This window comes from Phacochoerus africanus, chromosome 16 (genome assembly GCF_016906955.1).
Source record: "Phacochoerus africanus isolate WHEZ1 chromosome 16, ROS_Pafr_v1, whole genome shotgun sequence".
Lineage (NCBI taxonomy): Eukaryota > Metazoa > Chordata > Mammalia > Artiodactyla > Suidae > Phacochoerus > Phacochoerus africanus.
The window spans coordinates 28,468,359-28,481,984 of NC_062559.1; the positions used below are offsets into that span (position 1 = coordinate 28,468,359).

At 37.6% G+C, this 13,626-nt stretch overlaps 1 protein-coding gene across 5 annotated transcripts in view; it reads left to right on the forward strand.

Annotated features, from left to right (window-relative positions):
* Positions 1-13,626, forward strand: part of CTTNBP2 (cortactin binding protein 2) — a 154,147-nt gene that overhangs the window by 81,812 nt on the left and 58,709 nt on the right. For all 5 annotated transcript variants that reach the window (XM_047763220.1, XM_047763219.1, XM_047763221.1 and 2 more), the window contains 4 exons: positions 4,704-4,907; positions 6,433-6,532; positions 9,049-9,199; positions 12,294-12,545. In XM_047763220.1, coding sequence (XP_047619176.1) covers positions 4,704-4,907; positions 6,433-6,532; positions 9,049-9,199; positions 12,294-12,545 — 707 coding nt within the window. The remainder of the gene's footprint in view (positions 1-4,703; positions 4,908-6,432; positions 6,533-9,048; positions 9,200-12,293; positions 12,546-13,626) is intronic.

Sequence of the window (13,626 nt, forward strand, 5' to 3'; positions counted from 1 at the left end):
AACCTTTAAAGTCAGAGAATTCCTAGTCCATTATATATTCACCAAAATGACCCACGTAAGACAAAGTGGAATGTTGGATCAAGGAGCCATAACTTCTCTGAAAAATGGCCTTGCTTGTGTGTAGGGAGCAAAAGAGGATAAGAAGTAGAACCAAAGAAATAGCACTCACTAAAGATCCATGAAACTGGTTCCTCATTTTCTGTTCTCAGATTCTGCAGTTTGGCCAAAATAGTCTCAGAACTGCAGAATTACCATTGGTAGGGTGACAGGCGTCTATGTCACTTGATGGTAAGATAGAGTTTATTAGGAGAAAAATGGAGGCAGTGGAGGTTGTTAGTCAGCAAGCATTTATTGAGCATCCAGTCTATTTGGGGGATGGAAATGTTACTGCAGTTACATAATGGGGGTGTATAACTCAACCGAGGGTTTAGATCAACCTAAACGTTCCAAATGAGATACAGGATTTCAGCTGTTTTTCATTTAGATGCACCCATTTTTACCGCCATGTCCATTGCAACTAGAAAGCACCAGAGCACCCTCCATCCTGCTTCTTAACCTACCTGTGCCTGGTTGAGCTTGTGCTTCTCCAAATCATAGGCTCAGTGAAGGATATTCATCTTGTAGACAACCACTAATGCCATTGTGATTGTTAAGAGCAGGACAGGGGGACACGGAAGATCTGCCAAATACCTAGTGGATATCTGTTCCAGTTTCAGTGATGAAAAGAGCACTGGACTGAGGGTAAAACATCATTAGTTCATTTCTGCTACTTTCTAGGTATTACCCTAAAAAGAAATTTCTCTCTGAGCCATTAGCTTTTCCATCTAAATATGAAAACACTGAACTAGTTCCAAACCAAAAAGATTTATTAAACTTGTCTGTTGAATTTTTCAAATAGCAGTTCACTACCTTTCCCTCCTTGGAAATCTGGATCCTATGATCTTTCAAACTCTAAAAAAAATCTGTGTTTCTATGTCAGCTTATAGCAATGATAAATAATTATGATTAAGTTAAAGCATTGAGAATCGTAATTTAAAAAAGGTACGCTATTGAATTGTAAATTACTCTAACGCTATTAGCAATTTTATGGCCACGCCTTAAATTTTTAAATAACATATAAAATTCTAAAAGAACTAGAATTTCTTGCTCCTCCTGAACTTCTCAAATGAGCAGATTTCCACTGTTAGGGGAGGAGAATCCTAAACCATAAATTGCCCCAGGCAACTGAGTTTCCATACCCTTGGAAATGTTTTTTTTTTCCTTTTTTTTTTTAACTATTATTTGCTGTATTTTATTTCATTTGGTTCAGATTTTTTTCCTTAGGTAAACGTACATTTAAAAAAGTATCCTTCATGTTTGATTGGCTTAAAGGCTAAGTCAGAAAATGAGATGGATCTGAGCTATGAGAATAACCTTCTCCACGCTCTGAAGCTGATGCCAGAAGCTGTTCTCAACTCCTCTGCCATTGCATGTTCTGTCTGTTCCCTTCATCACTGCATGCTCTGCAAGATGCTCACCTTTACTAATGTTTGCATGTGACACTGCAAAGCTGAGTGAACTTTTTCTAACATCATTAAAGTAGCCATATGACTGCAGGTCTGTTCTATCACTACTTAACCATAGCTTAACCAGTCATCTAAATAGTATCACTTTTATCATTGTTGGGGATTTCAAATGAACAATAAATAAAGTCTTATGATGAAGTTTTATTTTTCCCATCTTTATGGTAGGATTTATTATAATAATTTAAGTTTGCCTGTGCTGGAGAAAATTGGAAATGAGAGTGGAGATAAAAAAATGTATTTAAACTTTAAGAGTCCTTGGTATTTATAAAGCATTTTTCTTTTGTAAAAGATTTTTAAATATATTTTAAAAGAAGAAAATAAGGGAATTGATATATATTCTTCTGGAGTTTTGTGTAACAGTTGTAAGACTCTTGAGTGGTCTAGAGACAAATATTTTGACTGAAATATTTTGTATCTCAGCTTAGCATTAAAAATAGAATTTCCCAGGAAATTATATTCCTAATGGAATATTTCCATAAAAACAGTTAAAGTATATTTATATTTTAATTGTCCCCAAAGCCTAGAATTGTATTAGAAAAAAAGAAAAATGAAAACAAAACCCACCAGAAGACCAAACCATTTACTATACACCTGTTGATATTCTTGAAAGAATATCAAGAACTGAGACCCCTGGAGTGAGATAAAGGAATTGAAAGAGAGAGAGAGAGTTGGAGGGAGTCGGGGTGGAGGTCAGGAGGAAAGAAGGAGGTGAGAGAGGGACAGACCGACTGAACTTGAACCCTGTTTCCTCCTGTTACACAGAGGACCCCAGTGCCATGTCTTTTGAATTGCCTTTGTGTTTGCTTTGCAGTCAAGGTTTCATACCTTGGTGTTTATAATTTCTGTTTATCATCCATTTCTAATAAGTACTGATTTAATTTTTGTGGGCTTGTTTTTTTGTTTGTTTTTAAGAAAATACAAAAGGTAAAATGTACGAGAGAGGAGCCTTCTTGTAAGTATGAAGTAAAAAATCCTACTTTTGTAAGAAGAGCTAATGAATATCAATGGGAGAATATCATAAAGCTTAGATAAATATTAATAATTTTATGAGCATTTGAATTTTATGGTATTGTAGACTAATAGAGTAAAAACCATCAAGTACTCATAGATCCAAATAACTGATTCTGAAGATAAAATATCCAGTTATTAGCAAACAGTCAGTTTTGTTTGTATAAACTGCTTTGGTTCTTTTTTTTCCAAAGAATTTTTAAAAATATTTTCATAGGCACCTTTTTAATACTTAATGAAATATTTATGACAAATAATTTAAAGAGTTCCCTCTGCGGCACAGTGGGTTAAGGATCCAGCTGTAGCGTAGGTCACAGCTGCAGCTTGGATTTAGTCCCTGGCCCAGAAACTTCTATATGCCACATGTATGGCCAAAAAGAAAAAAAAAGAGCAATAATTTAAAATTCAATTATAGAAATTTATTATATAGTAATATAAGTAATATTTAGAATATTATCCTGATACCAAGGTGCAGGGAATATAAAAGATCCACCTATTATATCTAACTACAGAGTCTATTACCAGACAGATGTAGAAAGTACATCCCAGGAGTGAATCTTTTATTTATTTTTTTTTAAAGATGATCTTTATTTGAAACATTGTTCTTTTTTTTTTTGGCTTTTTGTCTTTTTAGGGCCACACCTGCAGTATATGGAGGTTCCCAGGCTAGGGGTCTAATCAGAGCTGTAGCCGCTGGCCTGCGCCACAGCCACAGCAACACCAGATCCGGCCTTGTCTGCGACCTACATCACAGCTCACGGCAACGCCGGATCCTAAACCCACTGAGCGAGGCCAGGGATCGAACCAGCAACCTCATGGTTCCTAGTCAGATTCATTTCCACTGCGCCACGATGGGAACTCCCAGAAGTAAATCTTATATACTTATGCCCCCATATGCATACCAACTTTACTTGCAGGCTTTTGGGGTTCCATAAGGAAGAAAGAAAGATGACATTTTTTTTTTTTCTTATTAAGACTGCAACTGCAGCATATGAAATTTCCTAGGTTAGGGATCCAGTTGGAGCTGCAGCTGTAGCCTACACCACAGCCACAACAACACCAGATCCTTAACCCACTGGGCAAAGCCAGGGATTGAACCTGCATCCTCACAGGGACAGTGTTGGGTCCTTAACCCTCTGAGCCAAAACAGGAACTCTAAAAATGACTTATTTTAAAAGTTAATTATATTTTAGGCTGAAATAAACTAAATACCTATATATCACATTAAATAAACATTTTTACTTTACTGTTTTTACAGCCTTTTGATCAAGGAAGAATTCAGAAAATTTTCCATGCTATATGCAGCCGACTTCACACACTTAACAGATTCTCTTCTAAAGCTGCTAAATACTGATGAGAAATCTCTAACTATGATAACTCTTATGACTTTTGTTAAAACCATATAGTAGAGTGGCCTGTTAGCTGATTAAAAGCTTTTGGTACAAAATGTTGTGAAGATGGCCAGATGATTTAATCTTCAAAATTATGAATTGGATATTTGTGCTGGTATATTCTGTATATGCTGTGCTTTTGTTAGCTCTTAATACTGAGTAGTAGTTGGCTACCCATTATTTTTCTTCCCAAATGAAATTTGAGGAATGTAATTGGATTCCTTGAGAGTATTGGGTTCATCTCAATGGTTTATGTAAATTTTATAATTAAGCCCCTTGGAAACATTGTAGAAAAAGGAAAATTTATATTTCTTAGATATCTTTATGTGTAAGATAGAAGTAATTCTGTCAGTTGATACTGAAATTGAAGAAGTCTGTACATCATTTCTAAATTGAAAGTCTTTTGAAATCCTGAAGAGGAATTTGAACTTTTAAAATGAGACTACCTTCTTAGTTTCCTAAAAGCAATCACCATTTTAACACTTAATCTGTGCAAGACTGACGACTAAAAATAATTTGTCACCATGTATGTTAATTTAGTTAGCATCAGATATAAGATTGAAATAACAATACCGATTTGTGCTAAGTAAATATTAACAGATGGCTAATGTTAGAAACTACATAATCCTCTAGGGATACATGTCCATGTGTCTGTGTGCGTGTAATTCAGAAAGGAGTGGGTAATAGCTGTCTCTTGTCCTTGCTCCTACTCTCTAACTAGGGTCCCTTTAACCCACAGGCTGGTCACCCTCCCTAACCCCTTTGCTAATGAGTGGTGGTCCTGCCCCCCTGGCTGGCAGGCCCACCCTTCTTCAGCAAGCTGCTGCCCAGGGAAATGTCACTTTATTATCAATGCTGCTTAATGAAGAAGGACTGGACATTAATTACTCCTGTGAAGATGGCCATTCTGCCTTGTATTCTGCTGCTAAGAATGGACATACAGGTAAAGACGGCGGATATTACCTCATTGTATTACCCTCTTGCCAAAGAATGGAGAGTCAAAACCCTTGTAGTCATTGTTAGGAGCAAAAGGTTCATTTGGGCTTCAGTTTTCCCTTCCAGGTAGAATAAATAATTTTTTACATGATTTAAAGATTTTATAAACATTTTATTTTTATTTTTTGTTTGGCTGTGCCCACAGCATGCAGAAGTTCCCAGGCCAGAGTTTGAACCTGAGCCACAGCAGTGACAATGCCAAGTCCTTGACCACTAGGCCAGCAGGGAACTCCTATAAACATTAAAAAAAAAATTGTACAGTTTTTTGAATGTAAAATTTTACTGCAGCTAGCAAAAAGTCATCTTTATGTACAGCGAAATGTGTATATAGAAATTTGGGGTCTGATAACTGTAAAGGACATTTTAGAATAAAGTCCCCCATCTGTGATGACTTTGACCAGGACAAAATCGCTCTAATTTGTCTGTTAGAAATACCTGATGTCTGTGAAGGCAAAGCCTTAGGGCATTACCACATGGCTGCCATGGGGGAAAGTTTTATTACCAGTTAGGAAAGGTCATGGGTCTGAAATTGTTCTGTAGTTGGAACAATTTATAGTTTTTTGGATTTTTTAAGAGAACTAAGAAGTTGTACAACTACAAATGACATATCAGTGAAGTCAGGGAATTAATCGTTTTCCTTAAAAAACAAGTCTTATAGTCAAATATTCTAAAACATACTATAGTGCAGATAAAGAGATGATTTGCTGGCAAATGCAAGGTCAGTTAACATTGCCTATGTAAGCCATGCACTCCTCAGTAATAATGTGGCTTCCTTAGAAGTTTTCAGAGCTCCGCTGTGCTCTGGTGGCCTAAATGGACAATTGCAGTGAATGAAGAAGTAGTTCATTATTGGAAAATTTGGGGGGAATACTTCAATATCGTGGGAATTTTTTCTAATATAGAGAAATTCAGTCTGGTAAATGACATATGGAACATGAGGTCTAGGTGATATTTATATCTGATTCTGGTGACTGCATGGGTTCTCCTTGATGCTCATTTCTTGAATTAAGTGTGGGAGGATTACCACAAAGGCGTTTCAAAGATTAAAGGATAATTGATGTAAGAATTTAACTGCCCTAATACAAATAATGGTATTATCAATATGGTAAATGGATTGGTTCTCTATCCAGTTAACTATTTTCTGAGATTGGCCAATAGAAAAATCTAGTAAAACTTTTTCCAACATAGGACAGCCCTTTCACTCATTTGCAACTCTCCCCCGCACCAGCCCCCCTAAAAAGAAAGAAAGAAATGTCTTAGTTGGTGAGTCTGGGGTATCAAAGTCCCGGGGGAAGGAAGCTGCTTTCACCGTGAGATAGTCTGTGGAGTCTGACTCGGCCCTGGAAGAATTGCCAGATGAGCTGTGCATGGGAGAGGTCCTTTGGGGTTAGTATCTGTCTACAGCTTGTATAGATTTGGCTCATCATAACTCTAAGTTGGGAATTAAAATGGCTTTCTATTAAAATCCATAGACTGTGTGAGATTGCTGCTGAATGCAGAAGCCCAAGTCAATGCTGCTGATAAAAATGGCTTCACACCCTTGTGTGCTGCAGCTGCTCAGGGACATTTCAAGTAAGTGATGCTCTTAATTCTTTTTTTCCCCCCATGAAAAGAGCCTCTTTGTAATTTGCACACATATTTTGGCCGAATGTGTAAACTAGTGCTTAAGATCCCTTGGCGAATAAATTCAGCTAAACATATTTGAGGATTTTAAATGCAAAGCAGGATCCTAAATTTGCTCTTCTTAATAATAGATAGCTGTATATGAAGGAGGTGAAGAAGAGAAATATGCTGTTTCCAGACCTCATGTGAATGAACTTCCTTCTGAGGAAGCAGCTTATTTTTAGTCTATCAACATAAAATCATCCTTCTTGTCCATGGGGGATTGTTTCCAGGACCTCCCACAGATACCAAAATCTGAAGATGCTCATGTCCATTATATAAAATAGTGCAATATTTGCATATAGCCCACACACATCCTCCCATATACTTTAAATCATTTCTGAATTACGTATAATACCTAATATAATGCAAATGCTATGTAAATAGCAGAAAACATGCAGCAAATTTAAGTTTTGCTTTTTTTGAACTTCCTAGGATTTTTTTCCAAATATTTTTCATCTGGGGTTGGTTGGATCCACAGATATAAAACCTATAGATATGAATGTCAACTGTATAAGCAGTTGGATAATGGATTGATAAAACACTTCATTATTCACTATTTTATACCACTACAACACAAAAAAAGTTTTTTTTATGTGCAATGGCATTCAAAGTAAAATGGACTTATTTATAATAATCTTCCTAATAGCAATTTATTCAGCATTAGATCCCAGTTATTAACTTTATCATTAGAAAAATTGAAGCAGAAGTTTACATACTGAAAGAAATTAGAGCACAAAGCCGAAAAGAGTCTATGAATTAAAATACACATAAATTTGGTAGTAATTTCTTCAGTAGCTTAATAAGTCAGTTGAGTGTAGACATAACTTTCCGACATGAAGTCATATTTTAATAATGAAATAAAATATAGCTAAATTTCCTTCTCTGCCAGTGTCGAAGTGGCAGGCTGTGGGGAATGAAAGCTGTTTTCAACTTTTTATCTTACTATCCCGATTGTTTCCTTCAACAAATCTCATAGTTCATTTTTTTTTTAATTTCTTTTTAGGGCTTCACGTCCGGTATATGGAAGTTCTGAGGCCAGGGGTCGAATTGGAGCTGCAGCTGCCAGCTTACACCACAGCCACAGCCATGTCAGATCAGAGCTGCAACTGCAACCTACACCACAGCTCATGGTGACATTGGATGTTTAACCCACTGAGCGAGGCTAGGGATCGAACCCCCATCCTCATGAATATTCATCGGGTTTGTTACCACTGAGCCACAATGAGAACTCCAAATCTCAGAATTCTTGAAATAAGAGTTTTAAATTTCACACTGTTATTAGTCATCTATATAAATTTTTAAAAATTCAAAATGTGTCCTTAAAGTACAGTCTTATTTTTTTTCCTCTACATATCTAACACATATCTCCTCACTCTTGAGTTTATTGCTGAGGATCCTAGCTACTGATTTTGCTGTTAATTTCTGCATATATCCTGTATCCTCCAAGAGGAATTCATATTCTGGGCTCTACTTTTACCTTTATTGCCATAGGGCCACTTGCTTGGATATTGTAACAGTCATGGGAATGGAGGCATGGATGGCTTTGCAAAAAGGGAGAACCCTGAGGAAATCCAGGGGCTTGGTTCATTTAAAAGTGTGTTAAATACACATATCAGTGTGTAACTTTAAAATATATATAAACAAACCAAATGTTGCCGGAAGAAGCCAAGAAATGCATCTGAGCAAAACACTGAAGATGCGCGATGCTTCATCTTCATAGATTTAATTATGATCTATCCTTCCTTTTTTAGTTTATTCTCATCTAATTGTGCCAACTGAAGTTAGTTCCGAAGTGCCATGATGTCTTGAATTTTATCTTGTTTCTTTCCTTCTTGATTCTCAGGGCAATGTGTTTCTGCTTAGCTGTGTCTTTTTGCCCATAAACTGGCCCTATTTCAGGAGACAGGACAGCTTCTGCTGTTTCTTCTCCCCTAAACGACCCTTTTCTCTGTCTCCGTGTTGCCTTTTATAGTGAAGGCACATGGTGCCCTGCTGTCTGCACTATTTATAATTATTTTCTCAAGTGAAAATCTCAGAATGACTCAGCAGCCTGACTTTTTTCAAGGTTCAAAGTATTTTGAACCACAAATAATATATATGTCAAGCACAATTAAACATATTCTAAGGACTTTATACTTTTATAAGTTCGTTACAGAGAAGGGTCATAAACCAGGCATTCAGCCTTGATCAGGGATGCTATTTAAAATTTTCATGGGAGCAATTAATATATCTTCTGGTCTTGTTAAAAACAGGATCTCTGTAATAAGACCAGTAATAATTGATATGTATATGTATCAGATATTTACTATAAATAAAGACAGGGAATTGCTCTATCATTATTTTCTCTATTTAATGTCTTGGTCAGGTGGTACTTCAGAAATCAAACCCTGTTTGTATGTAATTAATCGTAATCTTGTGTCTAGGTGTGTAGAATTATTAATTGCATATGATGCTAATATTAATCACGCTGCTGATGGAGGACAGACACCTCTGTACCTGGCCTGTAAAAATGGAAATAAAGAATGTATTAAACTCTTGCTGGAAGCTAAGACTGACCGAAGTGTAAAAACCAGAGTGAGTACCTGTATTTTGGGTTTTGTCCTATAATTTATAATACCTCCGCAAACCCTACAGCCAAAAGTAAAATAGGTTAAAACAAAGGTTGCTTTGTTTTTCTTTGAGAATATTGGATAAGGATATTGTCTGACCTCTGCCTGAGCATCTGATCACCCGATCCTTAGAAGCTTGTGGTTCGTTAGCCTGTGTTTTTAAGGTAGTCGGTATAGTGCCTGGTGATTGTAAACGATTGACCAAGGTCAGCCTTCATTGAGGTCATTGTCATCTTCCACACTAGCGTTCACTTGTCCTGTGTGTCAAAAGGAGGGAGTTTTGTGACAAGAGGGAGCCCATTGCCATGACTCAGAGGAGGGTTATTTATGCTCACTTTTCCTCCAAGGACTAATGTTTGTTGTTGCTATTAAGATGGTGCAGCACCTCACAGAAGTCAGTTGTCTGATTTGCCTCAGAACTTGAATCTCTGTATGTGGAAATCCGTCATGGAATCTCTGCCCCACACAGTTCTGTTATCTCCTGTACAGGGTACACAGGTGAAGTCAGAGATTGAGAAACTGAGGAAAGTTAGAGTCTGACCCACAAAAGATTCCTTGGATAATTCTTCTGTCTCAGCCTCACAGAAATGTGTTTGAAATCACCTTCTTAATTAGCCCTCCTAAGCTGATCTTTATCAGTCTGTTGTGATAGACTTGAATCAGCCCTCTGCACGCTGACATGCATTTCTCCAGTGGAGGGCTGGTGGGGTTAAGGAGCTTCCACTATGACCCAGTCTTCACTGGGCTCAGGAATATTTTTTTTCTTTTTTGCAACTTTCCAAAATGTTAGAAGTGTAATAGTTACTACCCTCCAACATATTTCTCATGAAAGATAAGTATAGACACTTAATCGCCAAAGGTTATCAGAACCTCGGATATCTTCATTAACAGAAAATAGGCTCTACTGTGCATCCATCTTGCAGGAAACACCTTTAAAAGTTCCTAGGATAAAAAGGTGCATTATCTATTTTGCAGTCACTCTTAGATCTTGGTTTTCTTAGTTTCTCAAAGGAAAACCAACAATTAATGTTATAACCAGGAATATAATATAAACTAGGTGTAAACATCTTCCATTGAGTCCTGTTGGTAGGGTTTTTTAAAATTTCATTTATTTTTTGAAAATCTGAGAAAATAGTCCAGTGTTATATGTACTCGTGTTATTTTATATATTTTATCTGCGAAATCTGTGGTGTTATACAGTCATTATAAAATTCCACCTTAACATGTGAAAAATGAATGAATTTTACATCGTTATCAGAATGAGAAATAAGCAGTGTAGCCTAAAAATTTAAGTCACATCCTATAAGTCAGAGAACATAGAAATCCATGCTCGCAAGCAAGTTGATGAGCTGAATGAAATTGTTAGAAGTACATAGGCTCCAAAGTACAGAGATAAACAGCATAATTGATGAAGGACCTTAAGGGAATAATTATTTCTCATGACTTTTAATGAGAAATCAAAGGAGAATGAAAGATTTTAAGGTTTTCAGCAATGACTGCATGGCCTTTGTCATATAAATTAGAGAAGGTCAAGAACACTTACACTCTGGTGCCGAATGAAGGCTGATACCTAAGAAAGATATCCACAGCCGAACAAAGAACAGGGCATGAAAACACTTGACCTGACTGGGGTAAGCCCAAGGACTGTATGGCACTCCAGTTACTGACAAGCCATGGTCTTGTTTTGGCCAAGTTGACTCCTTGATATGAGGTACGAAACCAGACAAAAAGCCACATCGCTCAGGGACAGATTGAGCAAACGATCTGATGACTCAGTCTGAATGCAGATTATTACCATTTATTGTCTGTTTTTCTCCCTGTCTTCTACCCCATTATTTTTTAAAAACTGTACTGTAACTCACTGAAAAATATCTAGTATGGCAATATGAAATACCGGATGAAAAAAAAAATGCCAAACAGAAAATAGAAGCAAAACAGATACAAAATATACCTCTTAGTTCTTTTACAAAAGTCTTAAATGTAGTTCTCTTGTGGCTCAGAGTCACTGCTGTGGTGGGGATTTGATCCCTGGCCCTGGAATTTCCACGTGCTGTGGGCGTGGCAAAAAAAAAAAAACAAAACAAAAAACTGGTAAAGATGGTGCCTGGGAAGGCAGAGCCATCTCTATATAGAAATGAGAGACTATAGTGTGGATCAAGGTTTTCTAGAGAAGGGTGTTTTTGTCAAACTTTAGTGCAACAAGGTTGCCCTGTGGGCTCTTAAAGCAGATTACCCGGCCACAGCCTCAATGTTTCTGATGCAGTAGGTCTGGAATGAGGCTCAACAATTTGCATTTCTAACAAGTTACCAGGTGATGCTGATGCTGCTGCTGGTCAGGGGACCGCACTTTGAGAATTACTGCCCTGGAAAAAAGAGTTCTGAATCTGCTCTAGCAACCAGCTGAGTAGATGATTGAGGCTTCAAAGTAACATATTCTAGAGAATGGGCCCAGTCACTTTAGTTGAAACATTTTCCAAACTTCGATTTATCAGTAGCCATCTGCAATGACAGAGCACTCCATAGAGGCCCATGTGCATCTCCTGGAGTTATTTGACTTTTTCCTGCATGTCTGCCTTTTCCCTATTGTCTAGAATCTTTCCTTCTGTAAACAGTGGCATAAAATGTTAAGATTATTAGAGCTAGGACTCTTCCCTCTAAGTAAAACTGGCTTATAACATCCTAATAACACTATACTTGGATATGAATTTTTAAAAATCCTGACACTAAAGTTCATTCTCTTTCATAATTTATTAAATTGAAATTTTGCTTTATTGTATGTAATGCTTAGTTACCAGCCTGGGCAGTACCTGTTCACTCCAAATGGTCAACTGTTGAGGAAAATCTTACAAAATAGCAAACATGAGTCAGAGCAGTGGAAAATAATGGTAATTGACAGAGGTCTGAGAACTTAGCTCATCGATGATTAGAATGCCTGCTTTTCCCAGCTCAGTGATCCATGCCCAAGAACATTTAGAGGTGAACTTTAAATAACACTGTTCTCAACATTAGTGTTGTAATCATCCCTTCTCTCCCCCTACCCTGGGGAATTTTATTTTCAGGATGGCTGGACACCAGTTCATGCAGCTGTGGACACTGGTAATGTGGACAGCCTCAAGCTTCTTATGTACCATAGGACACCAGCTTGTAGAAACTCGTTGCATGAGGAACCTGAGTCGGGCGTCTTTGATTTGAATCAGGGAGAAGAGAATCCTGAAGGCTCATCCAAGCCCGTTGTTCCTGCAGACCTTATTAACCATGCCGACAGCGAAGGCTGGACTGCTGCCCATATTGCTGCTTCAAAAGGTTTTAAGGTGTGTCTGGTAGCAGCTGGTCAAAGTACATGGTTGTTATTTGATGAGTGGCAGAATTTTGTGCTCTTCATTGCGTGCATTTCACTTGAATGAGTGGAGACTGAGCAATACCATTGCAGGAGATGAGTAGCTTCCAACATGAACTGATTTTTTTTCTGTCCAGCCAGTATTTATAGTCAAGCATATATGAGACAGTATTAAAATTAGTTTGGAATTTGTTAACAAATATAGGAGTAAATCCAGATATTTTATTTCAGACAAAATTAGGAGGAGAACTTGGGTATTGATTGAGTCCATTGCGTTATTTGGTTCAGTACCAAGGCTGTGCTGTTAGAAGGAGGGCTGGGAATCAAGTCCACATGCCCTGTACTCTGAACTCCATCACTACACCCTGCCTGTGCTATCCTACTGATACATAAGAGGGAGCTCTAGAGTTCACTCATTAGTTAGAATAGAGAAAGATGCTGATTATTAAGGGAGTAACACGAAATAGTAAACCATTCATTTATGCTGCTTTTTCTGTTTAGATCACTTTAGCATGCTGTTTTAACAATGAAAAGCTATCAGGAACCTCCTCGGTGCAAGACACTGTATAAGCTCACATTTGCAGGAATCATTTATATGATTAGATAACTCCTAAGTTCAGTGGCAAGGGTGTAGGATAAAAGACAAGTATAGGAAAGGAGAAGCACAGAAAAATTAAAATGAGGGTACTAGGTATGTGGTTGGAGCAGTACAAAAATGCAGATATTTTGAGAGAGAGTTCACATATTTCAGAGAGTAGAGTTGAGGGATATTAATATGGCTCAGAAATGGCTCATTCTGGAAACGGAAGTGATTTTGGCCTTGTAGAGTGGGTGGAATTTACCATTTGTCATCGAGAGAGAAGAGTAGTTCAGGTGGAGAGAGCAGTAGGAACAGAGTGGAGGTTAGAGAGGTGGGTCACAGTTCTAGCTGAGCTAATGAAGAACGGTGGGAAGTGAGCCAAGACTGGGGCTTTCACAGTGCGGCAGGGGCCTTCAGTGAGGTATGGAGAACTCTGAGCTTTATTTACTAGTCAGAGGACAGCCGTTAAAAAGTT